Here is a 17883-nt window from a genome sequence, read left to right on the forward strand (position 1 = left end):
GTGTGTGTGTCCAGTGTGTGTGTGTGTGTGTGTGTGTGTTTGTCCATTGTGTTCAGTGTGTGTTTGTCCAGTGTGTGTGTGTGTGTTTGTCCAGTGTGTGTGTGTGTTTGTACAATTGTGTGTGTGTCCAATTGTGTGTGTGTCTGTTCAGTGTGTGTGTGTGTTTTTGTCCAGTGTGTGTGTGTGTCCAGTGTGTGTGTGTGTGTTCAGTGTGTGTGTGTGTGTCCAGGGTGTGTGTGTGTTTTTGTGAGTCCAGTGTGTGTGTCGGTCCAGTGTGTGTATGTTCAATGTGTCTGTTCAGGGTGTGTGTGTGTGTGTCAGGTTATTATTTCAGGGACACTGAGTCACCTTCATCCCAAAGCCTAAACCCTGGATAGAGGGGCTCAGTGAATGTGGAGGTGAATGTGATCAGGTGGGTCAGTGTGTCAGAGGAGGCTCTATAGAAGGACAGAGTGCCGGCTGGCCAGTCCAGATACACTCCTACTCTGTGGGGGCTGGAGGAGGGGACATCTATGGTAGTGAGATTATTATTGTGCCAGGCTCTGTATCTGTTGTCATAGCAGAACAGACTCCAGGACTTGTCATTGTATCCAAGACAACAGTCCTTAACCCTTCCTCTCCTGCTGATTCCTTTATATGTCACTCCTATATCAGCCCTTCTCCCACTCCACTCTACCTCCCAGTAACAGCGCCCAGTCAGACCCTCTCTACACAGCACCTGTTCCCAGTCCTCAAATCTCTCTGGGTGATCAGGATACGGCTGCTCCTCTCTCCTACATGTCACCTTTCTGTTCTCCTCAGACAGAGAGAGGCGTCTGTTTACTGTGTTTGGGTCCAGTGTGAGATCACAGACATCTGATGGATGAAACCAGACACAATATTAGAAATCATCATCATTCACATTAGAATGTTAACTCACTTTTCACTAATTCATTTAATGTAGATGTTTCTAGGTATCAAAAGGAGAAGTTAAGGTAACTTGAGACTTGTTGAATGATCATATGTTATACTGTATGGTAATATAAAACACACTTATTCACATTAATTACACACACACACACGCACACACACACACACACACACACACACACACACACACACACACACACACACACACACACACACACACACACACACACACACACACACACACACACACACACACACACACACACACACACACACACACAGACACAAACACACACACACACACAGGTGACACACACACACTGGAGACACACACACAAGCACACACACACACAAGCACACACACACACACACACACACACACACAGACATGTTTCCTGTGTGTTTCCTGTGTGTGTTTGTGTGTTTCCTGTGTGTTGTGTTTTTCCTGTGTGTGTGTGTGTGTGTGTACTGTGTGTGTGTGTACTGTGTGTGTGTGTACTGTGTGTGTGTGTGTGTGTACTGTGTGTGTGTGTGTGTGTGTCCAGTTTGTGAGTGTCCAGTGAGTGTCAGTGTGTGAGAGATTGAACACACACAACTTTGTGCACAGACACACAGGAAACACACACACACACACAAGAAACACACACACACACACACACAGGAAAAACACAACACACAGGAAACACACAAACACACACAGGAAACACACAGGAAACACACACAGTCAGCATATAACTTTTTCCAAGTGGTGGTCAGAATGTTTGTCTTAACTGGCCTGATAAGTCCAACATGTCTGATATGAACATTGACATAAACCCTCTACATACTTGAGTTTCTCCAGTCTGCAGTGTGGATCCTCCAGTCCAGCAGAGAGCAGTCTGACTCCTGAGTCTCCTGGGTGATTGTAGCTCAGGTCCATCTCTCTCAGGTGTGAGGGGTTTGACCTCAGAGCTGAGACCAGAGAAGCACAGCCTTCCTCTGTGACTAGACAGCCTGACAGCCTGCAAAGAGTCAAATCATATTAAAACCACACTGATATTCTTTGGTGGTGAAAACAGCGGCAAGATATTTTTTTTAAATGTTTAGATATATCAGTGTCCTTTCAAATAAAGTGTGACATTCTGTCATCATGAATAATAATGAAAGAAAACAATAAGGGACTACAACAAAACATGCTAACCTCTCACCATTACCAATAACAGAGGATACAACAAAACATGTTAACCTCTCACCATTACCAATAACAGAGACTACAACAAAACATGCTAACCTCTCACCATTACCAATAACAGAGACTACAACAAAACATACTAACCTCTCACCATTACCAATAACAGAGGATACAACAAAACATACTAACCTCTCACCATTACCAATAACAGAGACTACAACAAAACATGCTAACCTCTCACCAATACCAATAACAGAGGATACAACAAAACATGCTAACCTCTCACCATTACCAATAACAGAGACTACAACAAAACATACTAACCTCTCACCATGACCAATAACAGAGACTACAACAAAACATGCTAACCTCTCACCATTACCAATAACAGAGGCTACAACAAAACATACTAACCTCTCACCATTACCAATAACAGAGGATACAACAAAACATGTTAACCTCTCACCATGACCAATAACAGAGACTACAACAAAACATGCTAACCTCTCACCATTACCAATAACAGAGGCTACAACAAAACATACTAACCTCTCACCATTACCAATAACAGAGGATACAACAAAACATGTTAACCTCTCACCATTACCAAAAACAGAGGATACAACAAAACATGATAACCTCTCACCATTACCAATAACAGAGACTACAACAAAACATGCTAACCTCTCACCATTACCAATAAAAGAGGCTACAACAAAACATGCTAACCTCTCACCATTACCAATAACAGAGGCTACAACAAAACATGCTAACCTCTCACCATTACCAATAACAGAGACTACAACAAAACATACTAACCTCTCACCATTACCAATAACAGAGACTACAACAAAACATACTAACCTCTCACCACTACCAATAACAGAGGATACAACAAAACATACTAACCTCTCACCACTACCAATAACAGAGGATACAACAAAACATGCTAACATCTCACCATTACCAATAACAGAGACTACAACAAAACATACTAACCTCTCACCATTACCAATAACAGAGACTACAACAAAACATGCTAACCTCTCACCAATACCAATAACAGAGGATACAACAAAACATGCTAACCTCTCACCATTACCAATAACAGAGACTACAACAAAACATACTAACCTCTCACCATGACCAATAACAGAGACTACAACAAAACATGCTAACCTCTCACCATTACCAATAACAGAGGCTACAACAAAACATACTAACCTCTCACCATTACCAATAACAGAGGCTACAACAAAACATGCTAACCTCTCACCATTACCAATAACAGAGGATACAACAAAACATACTAACCTCTCACCAATACCAATAACAGAGACTACAACAAAACATACTAACCTCTCACCATTACCAATAACAGAGACTACAACAAAACATACTAACCTCTCACCATTACCAATAACAGAGGATACAACAAAACATACTAACCTCTCACCAATACCAATAACAGAGACTACAACAAAACATACTAACCTCTCACCATTACCAATAACAGAGACTACAACAAAACATACTAACCTCTCACCATTACCAATAACAGAGACTACAACAAAACATGCTAACCTCTCACCACTACCAATAACAGAGGATACAACAAAACATGCTAACATCTCACCATTACCAATAACAGAGACTACAACAAAACATACTAACCTCTCACCATTACCAATAACAGAGACTACAACAAAACATGCTAACCTCTCACCATTACCAATAACAGATACTACAACAAAACATGCTAACCTCTCACCATTACCAATAACAGAGGCTACAACAAAACATGCTAACATCTCACCATTACCAATAACAGAGGATACAACAAAACATGCTAACCTCTCACCATTACCAATAACAGAGGCTACAACAAAACATGCTAACCTCTCACCATTACCAATAACAGAGGATACAACAAAACATACTAACCTCTCACCAATACCAATAACAGATACTACAACAAAACATGCTAACCTCTCACCATTACCAATAACAGAGACTACAACAAAACATACTAACCTCTCACCATGACCAATAACAGAGACTACAACAAAACATGCTAACCTCTCACCATTACCAATAACAGAGGCTACAACAAAACATACTAACCTCTCACCATTACCAATAACAGAGGCTACAACAAAACATGCTAACCTCTCACCATTACCAATAACAGAGGATACAACAAAACATACTAACCTCTCACCAATACCAATAACAGAGACTACAACAAAACATACTAACCTCTCACCATTACCAATAACAGAGACTACAACAAAACATACTAACCTCTCACCATTACCAATAACAGAGGATACAACAAAACATACTAACCTCTCACCAATACCAATAACAGAGACTACAACAAAACATACTAACCTCTCACCATTACCAATAACAGAGACTACAACAAAACATACTAACCTCTCACCATTACCAATAACAGAGACTACAACAAAACATGCTAACCTCTCACCACTACCAATAACAGAGGATACAACAAAACATGCTAACATCTCACCATTACCAATAACAGAGACTACAACAAAACATACTAACCTCTCACCATTACCAATAACAGAGACTACAACAAAACATGCTAACCTCTCACCATTACCAATAACAGATACTACAACAAAACATGCTAACCTCTCACCATTACCAATAACAGAGGCTACAACAAAACATGCTAACATCTCACCATTACCAATAACAGAGGATACAACAAAACATGCTAACCTCTCACCATTACCAATAACAGAGGCTACAACAAAACATGCTAACCTCTCACCATTACCAATAACAGAGGATACAACAAAACATACTAACCTCTCACCAATACCAATAACAGATACTACAACAAAACATGCTAACCTCTCACCATTACCAATAACAGAGGCTACAACAAAACATGCTAACATCTCACCATTACCAATAACAGAGGATACAACAAAACATGCTAACCTCTCACCATTACCAATAACAGAGACTACAACAAAACATGCTAACCTCTCACCATTACCAATAACAGAGACTACAACAAAACATGCTAACCTCTCACCATTACCAATAACAGAGGGGGTCTGATCTTTGTGCCTCTGTAACTTTCTCATTCATCATTATTCTCTATTCATTCCTGATTATTCATCATCATAGTAGCATCCACATGAATGTAGAAGTGTTCAGAAAAATCTTCTATTCTTACTGACAATACAAGTGAAGTGACTCCAAAATGACAGGACATTATTCACCATTTAGTTTCTATTAGGAAAACATCCAAAACACAACCAAGACAAACTGCAAATGAATTCAACAAGTTAGTAGAATCATAAGCTTGATGTAATCACTGTTGGCATGGAATATGGGACCAAATACTAAACTTTTGACAAAAATAATTTATGACTTTTTCAAATGGGAGAACTAGATACATAAAGTTTTTTATTTTATAAACTGTAAAATATATATGTATGAAAATACCTTTAAATAAAAGGTGACATTCTACAGTCAATTAATATGAAACATTATATCTCAAATCCAAAATGCTGGAGCAGAGCACCACATTTAAAACTGTAAGCTTCACTGTCCAAACACATATGGTGTGGACAATGTGTGGGTAAACAAATGTGGATCTGGTGAACAGTTATCACTTGTTGACCAACTACAGGAATACTGACCTCAGAGTCTCCAGTTTACAGTGGGGATTCCCCAGTCCAGCAGAGAGCAGCTTCACTCCTGAATCCTTCAGGTCATTGTTTCTCAGGTCCAGCTCTCTCAGGTGTGAGGGGTTTGACTCCAGAGCTGAGACCAGATAAGCACAGCCTTCCTCTGTGACTAGACAGCCTGACAGCCTGCAAAGAGTCAAATCATTTTAAAATCACACTGCTATTCTTTGGTGGTGAAAATAGTGGCAGTATATTTTTTCAACATATTCAGATACATCAGTGTCCTGAAACCTGCCATATCTATTCATAAATTAATGTATCATTATTATAATTGACAAATGATCAAAGTGTTGCCTGCAGATGTCTGCCCTGACCTTAGTTAACTTTGTTTTCTTTATTATTTTAGTTAGGTCAGGGTGTGACGAGGGCTTGTTTAGTTTTTGTACATCTATGGGGTTTGGCTAGTCTAGGTGTTTATATGTCTATGGTTGCCTGGATTGGTTCTCACTCAGAGGCAGCTGTTTATCGTTGTCTCCGATTGGGAACAATATTCCTTGGTTTATTTGTGAGTTATAATTCTATGTTTAGTTGTTTAGTATTGCTTCACGGTTCATTTGTGATAGAAACATTCTTAGGTGGTGAAAATCGTGGCAGTATATTTTTTTAAATATTCAGATGTAAAAACTATTCAGATATATCTGTGTCCTGAAACCTGCCATATCTATTTATAAATGAATGTTTCATTATTAGAAATAACAAATGATCAAAGTATTGCCTGCAGATAGAAAAATGTATTGTACAAATATGTGAGTAGACTGACCAGACCAGTTTAAAAAGCAGAATCAGTCAGAAGACAGACAGTGAGGAATCAGATTTAGATTGTATTGAGTATACAGTCCACACTATATCTATTTAGACAGTGAGGAATCAGATTTAGATTGTATTGAGTATACAGTCCACACCATATCTATTTAGACAGTGAGGTATCAGATTTAGATTGTATTGAGTATACAGTCCACACCATATCTATTTAGACAGTGAAGCTAACATTTTAAATGTGTCTCTATACTCCAACATTTTGGATTTCAGATCAAATGTTTCATATGAGGTGACAGTATATAATGTCACCTTTTATTTGAGGATATTTTAATACATATCTGTTTCACGATTAAAAATGTAAAAACTATGTTTCCAGTCTCCACATTAGTAGAAGACATAAGTAATCTACCAATTTACTTATAGTGTATTAAAGAAGTCAACGTTTAGTATTTGGTCATGAACTCGTTGGTTGCATTTGCAGTTTGTTTGGATTTTGGTTGTGTTTTGAGCAATAATAAAATGGTGCATGATGAGTGGAGAAATTTTCTGTCTAAGAGAGTAGATAACATGTTTCTAAACAATAATAAATTAATCCTGATGATGCCATGAATAAAACAAATAAGAAATATCATGACTGAATCATGAATAATAATGAATGAGAAAGTTACATAGGCTACAACAAAACATGCTAACATCTCACCATTACCAATAACAGAGGATACAACAAAACATGCTAACCTCTCACCATTACCTATAACAGAGGCTACAACAAAACATGTTAACCTCTCACCATGACCAATAACAGAGGCTCCAACAAAACATGTTAACCTCTCACATTACCAATAACAGAGGATACAACAAAACATGCTAACCTCTCACCATTACCAATGACAGAGACGACAATAAAACATGCTAACCTCTCACCATTACCAATAACTTAGTCTACAACAAAACATGCTAACCTCTCACCATTACCAATAACAGAGGCTACAACAACACATGCTAACCTCTAACCATTACCAATAACAGAGGCTACAACAAAACATGCTAACCTCTCACCATTACCAATAACATAGTCTACAACAACACATGCTAACCTCTCACCATTACCAATAACATAGTCTACAACAAAACATGCTAACCTCTCACCATTACCAATAACAGAGGATACAACAAATAATGCTAACCTCTCACCATGACCAATAACAGAGGCTACAACAAAACATGCTAACCTCTCACCATTACCAATAACAGAGGCTACAACAAAACATGCTAACCTCTCACATTACCAATAACAGAGGATACAACAAAACATGCTAACCTCTCACCATTACCTATAACAGAGGCTACAACAAAACATGTTAACCTCTCACCATGACCAATAACAGAGGCTCCAACAAAACATGTTAACCTCTCACATTACCAATAACAGAGGATACAACAAAACATGCTAACCTCTCACCATTACCAATGACAGAGACGACAATAAAACATGCTAACCTCTCACCATTACCAATAACTTAGTCTACAACAAAACATGCTAACCTCTCACCATTACCAATAACAGAGGCTACAACAACACATGCTAACCTCTAACCATTACCAATAACAGAGGCTACAACAAAACATGCTAACCTCTCACCATTACCAATAACATAGTCTACAACAACACATGCTAACCTCTCACCATTACCAATAACATAGTCTACAACAAAACATGCTAACCTCTCACCATTACCAATAACAGAGGATACAACAAATAATGCTAACCTCTCACCATGACCAATAACAGAGGCTACAACAAAACATGCTAACCTCTCACCATTACCAATAACAGAGGCTACAACAACACATGCTAACCTCTAACCATTACCAATAACAGAGGCTACAACAAAACATGCTAACCTCTCACCATTACCAATAACATAGTCTACAACAACACATGCTAACCTCTCACCATTACCAATAACATAGTCTACAACAAAACATGCTAACCTCTCACCATTACCAATAACAGAGGATACAACAAATAATGCTAACCTCTCACCATGACCAATAACAGAGGCTACAACAAAACATGCTAACCTCTCACCATTACCAATAACAGAGGATACAACAAAACATGCTAACCTCTCACCATGACCAATAACAGAGGCTACAACAAAACATGCTAACCTCTCACCATTACCAATAACAGAGACTACAACAAAACATGCTAACCTCTCACCATGACCAATAACAGAGGATACAACAAGACATACTAACCTCTCACCATTACCAATAACAGAGGGGGTCTGATCTTTGTGCCTCTGTAACTTTCTCATTCATCATTATTCTTGATTCATTCCTGATTATTCATCATCATAGTAGCATCCACATGAATGTAGAAGTGTTCAGAAACATCTTCTATTCTTACTGACAATACAGGTGAAGTGACTCCAAAATGAGAGGACATTATTCACCATTTAGTTTCTATTAGGAAAAATATAATCTAAAACACAACCAAGACAAACAAACCAAATTTAAACACATATGTTGTGGACAATGTCTGTCTGGTAAACACATGTGGATCTGGTGAACAGTTATCACTTGTTGACCAACTACAGGAATACTGACCTCAGAGTCTCCAGTTTACAGTGGGGATCCCCCAGTCCAGCAGAGAGCAGCTCCACTCCTGAATCCTTCAGGTCATTGTTACTCAGATCCAGCTCTCTCAGGTGTGAGGGGTTTGACCTCAGAGCTGAGACCAGAGAAGCACAGCCTTCCTCTGTGACTCCACAGCCTGACAGCCTGACAAAGAGATCATCATGACTTCACAAACACACTGTTCATTTAACACCAGTAGTGTAGAAGGACAATGGGAGATGCATTTGGTTTATTCTCTCAAACAACATATATATTCATCTTCCATTTCCTAGAATTGTATGGTCTTATTGTGACACTAATGTGAATTTGTTCAATATGTTTTTCAATATAATATTATATACACGTTATAATACATATTTTTCTCTAAACTGAATATTTCTTCCTGATGATTAGTTCTTATATGTCATTTTATTTACTCACAGAACAGCTCTGGAGGCTTTGACCACTGGCAGCAGCCTCAGAAGACCTTCCTCTGATCTGGAGTATTTCTTCAGGTCAAACACATCCAGCTCCTTTTCTGAAGTCAGCAACACAAAGACCAGAGCTGACCACTGTCCAGGTGACAGTTTGGCTCTAGAGAGACTTCCTGATCTCAGGTATCTTTGGATCTCCTCCACTAGAGAATGGTCATTCAGTTCATTCAGACAGTGGAACAGATTGATGCTCCTCTCTGGAGAGAGATTCTCCCTGATCTTCTCCTTGATGTACTTGACTGTTTCTTCATGGCTCTGTGAGCTGCTTCTTGACTTTGTCAGTAGACCTTGTAAGTGCTTCTGATTGGACTCCAGTGAGAGGCCCAGAAGGAAGCGGAGGAAAAGGTCCAGGTTTCCCGTCTCACTTTGTAAGGCTTTATCCACAGCACTCTTGTAGACAGTAACTTCAGGCTCGTCTTTTGTTTGCAGTTTGTCCATTAGATTCTCATTGTTGTTGATGAATGAGAGGAACACATATTCAGCAGCCAGAAACTCCTGAATGCTCAGATGTACGAAGCAGTACACCTTGTCCTGGTACAGCCCACATTCCTCTTTAAAGAGCTGTGTGCACAATCCTGAGTACACTGAGGCTTCATTGACATCAATTCCAGCCTCTTTCAGGTCTTCTTCATAGAAAATCAGATTGCCATTCACAAGCTGTTGAAAAGCCAGTTTTCCCAGTGACAGAATGCTCTCTTTATTCCAGTGTGGACCTGTCTCTTCTTCCCCAAGATACTTTTCATTCTTCTGTTTGGTGTGAAACACCACAAGGTGTGTGTACATCTCAGTCAGAGTCTTGGGCATCACTTCTCTCTTGTCTGTACTCAACATGTGTTCAAGGACTGTTGCAGAAATCCAACAGAAGACTGGAATGTGGCACATGATGTGGAGGTTCCTTGATGTCTTTATGTGTGAGATGATTCTGCTGGCCAGGTCCTCATCGCTGAATCTCTTCCTGAAGTACTCCTCCTTCTGTGGGTCATTGAACCCTCGTACCTCTGTCACCTGGTCAACACATCCTGAAGGGATCTTATTGGCTGCTGCAGGTCGGGTAGTTATCCAGAGGAGAGCAGAGGGAAGCAGATTTCCCTTGATGAGATTTGTCAGCAGAACATCCACTGAGGTTGACTCTGTGACGTCCCAACAGATCTTGTTCTTCTGGAAGTCTAGGGGCAGTCGGCACTCATCCAGACCATCAAAGATGAACAGAACTTTGTACTTGTCGTAGTTGGAGATTCCTGATTGTTTGGTTTCCATTGAGAAGTGATTAAGAAGTTCAATGAAAGTGTGTTTGTCCTCTTTCATCAAATTCAGCTCCCGAAAAGGGAATGAAAATACAAATTGGACATCCTGATTTGCTTTGCCTTCAGCCCAGTCCAGAATGAACTTCTGCACAGAGACTGTTTTTCCAATGCCAGCGACTCCCTTTGTCAGCACAGTTCTGATAGGTTTGTCTTGTCCAGTTAAGGGTTTGAAGATGTCGTTACATTTGATTGCAGTCTCTGGTCTTGCTTGTTTCCTGGTTGTTGTCTCAATCTGTCTCAGCTCATGTTCATTATTGACCTCTCCTGTTCCACCCTCTGTGATGTAGAGCTCTGTGTAGATCTTATTGAGAAGTGTTGGGTTTCCTTGTTTAGCGATCCCCTCAAATACACATTGAAACTTCTTCTTTAGATTAGATTTGAGTTCACGTTGGCAAATCACAGCAAACTCATCTGAATGAAGAAATAACACAGAGGATATTAATATTAATCTGTTTTAATGCCTACAGTATTGTAGGACTGTTATAAAGTTGTACATTATAATAATTTATTCTCTTAACTGACTGTATAAATGTGTAAATATTTTCATAATGCATTACAGACTGGTGTGACTGATTATATTATTATTGGTATTATTGATGGTATTATTAATGTTCTCTCTCTCTCTCTAAATTAATCACCACAACACATCCCTGCTGCTACTTGATGAGGTCACTAGGTGTTGTGTTAAGGCTGCTTCAATATCATTGAGTTACACAGCTACTTTAGCTGTACTTTAGCTACAGCTTTTAAATGTTATAAAACAGCATTCAGCATGAGGTAGACAGATCTTACATTTCTCTAGTCTCTCTCTCTCTCTGAATGAATCAACACAACACATCCCTGCCGCTACTCGATGAGGTCACAAGGTGTTGTCTACACCAGAAGTTAATGGTTATAGGAGGAAGGTATATAATGGAGGGTCTACATTAGAAGGTAATGTGTATCTGTAGGAGGAAGGTATATAATGGAGGGTCTACATTAGAAGGTAATGGGTATCTGTAGGAGGAAGGTATCTAGTGGAGGGTCTACACCAGAAGGTAATGGGTATCTGTAGGAGGAAGGTATATAATGGAGGGTCTACATTAGAAGGTAATGTGTATCTGTAGGAGGAAGGTATATAATGGAGGGTCTACATTAGAAGGTAATGGGTATCTGTAGGAGGAAGTTATATAGTGGAGGGTCTTCACCAGAAGGTAATGGTTATAGGAGGAAGGTATATAGTAGAGGGTCTTCACCAGAAGTTAATGGGTATCTGTAGGAGGAAGGTATATAGTAGAGGGTCTACACCAGAAGGTAATGGTTATAGGAGGAAGGTATATAGTGGAGGGTCTACACCAGAAGGTAATGGTTATAGGAGGAAGGTATATAGTGGAGGGTCTACACCAGAAGGTAATGGGTATCTGTAAGAGGAAGGTATATAGTGGACGTTCTACACCAGAAGGTAATGTTTATAGGAGGAAGGTATATAGTGGAGGGTCTACACCAGAAGGTAATGGTTATAGGAGGAAGGTATATAGTGGAGGGTCTACACCAGAAGGTAATGGGTATCTGTAAGAGGAAGGTATATAGTGGACGTTCTACACCAGAAGGTAATGTTTATAGGAGGAAGGTATATAGTAGAGGGTCTACACCAGAAGGTAATAGTTATAGGAGGAAGGTATATAATGGAGGGTCTACACCAGAAGGTAATGGTTATAGGAGGAAGGTATATAGTAGAGGGTCTACACCAGAAGGTAATAGTTATAGGAGGAAGTTATATTGTGGAGGGTCTACACCAGAAGGTAATGGGTATCTGTAGGAGGAAGGTATATAGTGGAGGGTCTACACCAGAAGGTAATGGGTATCTGTAGGAGGAAGGTATATAGTGGAGGGTCTACACCAGAAGGTAATGGTTATAGGAGGAAGGTATATAGTGGAGGGTCTACACCAGAAGGTAATGGGTATCTGTAGGAGGAAGGTATATAGTGGAGGGTCTACACCAGTAGGTAATGGTTGTAGGAGGATGGTATATAGTATAGGGTCTACACCAGAAGGTAATGGGTATCTGTAGGAGGAAGATATATAGTGGAGGGTCTACACCAGAAGGTAATGGTTATAGGAGGAAGGTATATAGTAGAGGGTCTACACCAGAAGGTAATGGGTATCTGTAGGAGGAAGGTATATAGTAGAGGGTCTACACCAGAAGGTAATGGGTATCTGTAGGAGGAAGGTATATAGTAGAGGGTCTACACCAGAAGGTAATGGGTATCTGTAGGAGGAAGGTATATAGTAGAGGGTCTACACCAGAAGGTAATGGGTATCTGTAGGAGGAAGGTATATAGTGGAGGGTCTACACCAGAAGGTAATGGGTATCTGTAGGAGGAAGGTATATAGTGGAGGGTCTACACCAGAAGGTAATGGTTATAGGAGGAAGGTATATAGTATAGGGTCTACACCAGTAGGTAATGGTTGTAGGAGGATGGTATATAGTATAGGGTCTACACCAGAAGGTAATGGTTATAGGAGGAAGGTATATAGTGGAGGGTCTACACCAGAAGGTAATGGGTATCTGTAGGAGGAAGGTATATAGTAGAGGGTCTACACCAGTAGGTAATGGTTGTAGGAGGATGGTATATAGTATAGGGTCTACACCAGAAGGTAATGGTTATAGGAGGAAGGTATATAGTGGAGGGTCTACACCAGAAGGTAATGGTTATAGGAGGAAGGTATATAATGGAGGGTCTACACCAGAAGGTAATGGTTATAGGAGGAAGGTATATAGTGGAGGGTCTACACCAGAAGGTAATGGGTATCTGTAGGAGGAAGGTATATAGTGGAGGGTCTACACCAGAAGTTATTGGGTATCTGTAGGAGGAAGGTATATAGTGGAGGGTCTACACCAGTAGGTAATGGTTGTAGGAGGATGGTATATAGTATAGGGTCTACACCAGAAGGTAATGGTTATAGGAGGAAGGTATATAGTGGAGGGTCTACACCAGAAGGTAATGGTATCTGTAGGAGGAAGGTATATAGTGTATGCACTAAGCTTGGAATGTGTTGTTGGTGCAGGGAAGTGATGACATGTGGCAGGCATTGATAAGGGGAGAGAGACATGTATTAGTGATGGAGGGGGTCAGATGAAGGACTAAGAACCTAACAACGTCACTGAGAGAGAGGGTATAATGTATAATGTTTACATTATGTCAGGATATGTTACTGTTAGCCATCAGGGATCCTCTGGGAGAAGAAGAGACACAGTCAGAGGAAGAACAGATATCACTAAGGTTTGTATAGCAACATAGATACATTGGCTGTTCGGCTGCGGAGGAGGAGACTCAGCCGAGGAGAAAAGGGTTAAATATCAGTGCTTGTGTTATAAAACAGCATTCATCATGAGGCAGACAGATCTTACATTTCTCCAGTGTGTCAGCAAGCTCCTTCTGGTTCATTTTCCTCAGGATGTGCAGTGTGATCTTCAGAGCCCCCTCTCTGGCACTGCTCTCCTGCTTCTCATCTTCAGCATCCACCACTTCCTTATCCTGCTTCTGACTCTCAAAGCCTTCTGGGAGTTCTGGACTAAGAATCCTCTTGAACATCTTCAGCTCGTTCTTCATAAATGTCATCATTTTCTCTTCAAGCAACTGAAATAAATAAAGTAAATAAGTTAAGCAAGCGACTAAATGCTTTCTCATTAACACATTAATGAATGATTGACAGATCAACTTTACTCGAGGTAAACAAAAACAAATGTACATAACAGGACCACATACACTGAATATGGAGGCCAGGTCTGTTTGATGACTCCGGGAAGACTGACCACTGAGAATCTCTGACTCTGATCTCTCCTGTTGGTTTCTGTGGACAAAACATGAGATTACATCTCCTCATCCAGGGAGTACACACACACACACACACACACACACACACACACACACACACACACACACACACACACACACACACACACACACACACACACACACACATACACACACACACGGAGGGAATGTTGTGTTTGTTTAATATTGTTTTAGGACTATGGAAATGGACAAAATTATTAGCCTATGGATAATGAAAACAACAACAATAAATGGGAAAGTGGGAGAGGAGAAATGACTAGAGACAGTGTTGTTTAACTCACTGACCAGGACCCATGTGTTCTTCTTACCTTTGTTCAGTACAAAAGTCTCCCTCTCTGAACTCTATAGGATGATCCATAGACCGGTCACTCTTCATGGACACACAGCTGGGAACAGGGGAGGCTGGTCTCTCCTGCTGGATTGGTCTTCAACACAACAGAGACAAACATTACATCTCTCATCGACTCTGAGCTCAGATGGGGAAACATAAGAAGAGTTTCATTCCAAAACGATATATATAACTTTTCAGAAATGTTAGTAAATTAGCTTTTATTGTTTAAAGCATTTCTGAAAGAGATTGGTGTGTTTTTTCACTATCTAATCATGTTATGGGATTGATATGTACAGATATGTATTTGTTTAAAATCACTTGATATCTTCATTTCAGAGAGACAAATAATCATGTTTTTTTCCGCAAAATGCTATATATTTGCTATATATTTGCCTCACTCTGAAAAATGTTACCGACCGGAATAATGAGGCTATAAGGAGTACCAGTACTGAGTCAATGTGCAGGGTACCAGGTAGTTGAGGTAATAATGAGACTATAAGGAGAACCAGTACTGAGTCAATGTGCAGGGTACCAGGTAGTTGAGGTAATAATAAGACTATAAGGAGTACCAGTACTGAGTCAATGTGCAGGGTACCAGGTAGTTGAGGTAATAATGAGACTATAAGGAGTACCAGTAGTGAGTCAATGTGCAGGGTATCAGGTAGTTGAGGTAATAATGAGACTATAAGGAGTACCAGTAATGAGTCAATGTGCAGGGGACCAGGTAGTTGAAGTAATAATGAGACTATAAGGAGTACCAGTACTGAGTCAATGTGCAGGGTACCAGGTAGTTGAGGTAATATGTACATACCTTTGTTCAGTAGAAAAGTCTCCCTCTCTAAACTCCATAGGTTGCATCATAGACTGGTCACTCTTCATGGACACACAGCTGGGAACAGGGGAGGCTGGTCTCTCCTGCTGGATTGGACTTCAACACAACAGAGACAAACATTACATCTCTCATCTACTCTGAGCTCAGATGTGGAAATATAAGAAGAGTTTCACAAATAGAACTGACTTCCAGACGTTAGTTAATGGCGCGAGCAGTGTGTCATTATTAATGACGACATTCATTTAGCGACGCGAGCGTTGTCGTCAGTCTGTCAGCCCCGCTAAAAGGCTGGTGTCGTTATTCTGCCTTCTCCAGGGGATGTTGAGGTAAATTTACTAACCGGGAGGGTTGAATGATGTAATTAATTGGAGGGCTGGAAGACGCACTCTCGAGGTTGTTTACTCGCAATATCAGATAATAAGATGATTTTTATAATGAATGTATACTGAGGTTGAGGTTCTGACTAGTGATTATTTACCCGGCGTTCAATACCTGCTATTGAGGCGCCCTGAAAATAATATTCAAAAGTTTGGTCCTTGGACTCAGACCAGTTAAACACTAAAGTTACCGTCCATCTAGTGAAGAGAGGAGAACCGGACAGAGGTAGCCAGCATCCGTCAACGAGAGAGGGAGAAGCCTCACCGGGATTTAACAGGTGGAAGAAACAACCGGGGAGCTTCATCGGTCCACAAGAAATGCAGACAGCCGGTGATGATGTAGTGGTAGCTGTGGTAACTAGGATGCTGCTGGTAGAGTAGCTAGCTAGCTTACCGAGCTGTACCGACTAGCTAGATTAACTAGGATGCTGCTGGTAGAGTAGCTAGCTAGCTTACCGAGCTGTACCGACTTTGCTAGGATAACTAGGATGCTGCTGGTAGAGTAGCTAGCTAGCTTACCGAGCTGTACCGACTGGCTTGCAGGTTGTTTCTGTCCCTCGTCTCGATGATGATGATGAATCCGGTGAACCACAAAATGAAACAAGGATAGAGTGAAAAGGATCTGGCTACACTCACACTGCCCCTGACCGCAAAGAAAAAAGCTAATTGAACAGTAAACTTTGGTGGTTCCTGTGGTTCCTGTAATTGCTTTGGAGAAGTTAAAATAATGTTTTATATTTCTATATGATCAATCCATTAATAATATAGACCTACATGCAACAGCAAGTCTTGTGCTTTTGGCAATGATTTATGTATAATAATTATAATAAGTCACACCATGTATGTCTGCAGAGCATTGTGTCTTCATTTTGGCAGATTAACTCAGGTTTTCGCCCAGCGGCTAAGGAGTTGGTGCTGTGGCCAAAAGGTGGCTGGTTCAAATCCCCGGGTCGGGATAAAAACACCAGAAGTGATCTGATGACTGGAAGGCTGCTTGATTCACATCCTCTAAACATTAACCTTCACCAGAAGTGATCTGATGACTGGAAGGCTGCTTGATTCACATCCTCTAAACATTCACCTTCACCAGAAGTGATCTGATGACTGGAAGGCTGCTTGATTCACATCCTCTAAACATTCACCTTCACCAGAAGTGATCTGATGACTGGAAGGCTGCTTGATTCACATCCTCTAAACATTAACCTTCACCAGAAGTGATCTGATGACTGGAAGGCTGCTTGATTCACATCCTCTAAACATTAACCTTCACCAGAAGTGATCTGATGACTGGACGGCTGCTTTATTCACATCCTCTAAACATTCACCTTCACCAGAAGTGATCTGATGACTGGAAGGCTGCTTGATTCACATCCTCTAAACATTCACCTTCACCAGAAGTGATCTGATGACTGGAAGGCTGCTTGATTCACATCCTCTAAACATTCACCTTCACCAGAAGTGATCTGATGACTGGAAGGCTGCTTGATTCACATCCTCTAAACATT

At 40.4% G+C, this 17883-nt stretch overlaps 1 protein-coding gene across 1 annotated transcript in view; it reads right to left on the reverse strand.

The window, feature by feature from the left end:
* Positions 1-763: 763 nt before the first annotated feature.
* The window catches only part of LOC135554804 (NLR family CARD domain-containing protein 3-like), a 29593-nt gene continuing 12473 nt past the window's right edge, over positions 764-17883 (reverse strand). Inside the window, exons 4-12 of the mRNA XM_064987242.1 lie at positions 15981-16097; positions 15147-15263; positions 14749-14833; positions 14382-14619; positions 9643-11410; positions 9193-9366; positions 5770-5943; positions 1737-1910; positions 764-855 (exon numbers count right to left, since the gene is read on the reverse strand). Coding sequence (XP_064843314.1) covers positions 846-855; positions 1737-1910; positions 5770-5943; positions 9193-9366; positions 9643-11410; positions 14382-14619; positions 14749-14833; positions 15147-15263; positions 15981-16097 — 2857 coding nt within the window. The 3' untranslated portion in view covers positions 764-845. The remainder of the gene's footprint in view (positions 856-1736; positions 1911-5769; positions 5944-9192; positions 9367-9642; positions 11411-14381; positions 14620-14748; positions 14834-15146; positions 15264-15980; positions 16098-17883) is intronic.

The sequence above is a fragment of the Oncorhynchus masou genome, chromosome 14, assembly GCF_036934945.1.
Source record: "Oncorhynchus masou masou isolate Uvic2021 chromosome 14, UVic_Omas_1.1, whole genome shotgun sequence".
Classification (NCBI taxonomy): Eukaryota; Metazoa; Chordata; class Actinopteri; order Salmoniformes; family Salmonidae; genus Oncorhynchus; species Oncorhynchus masou.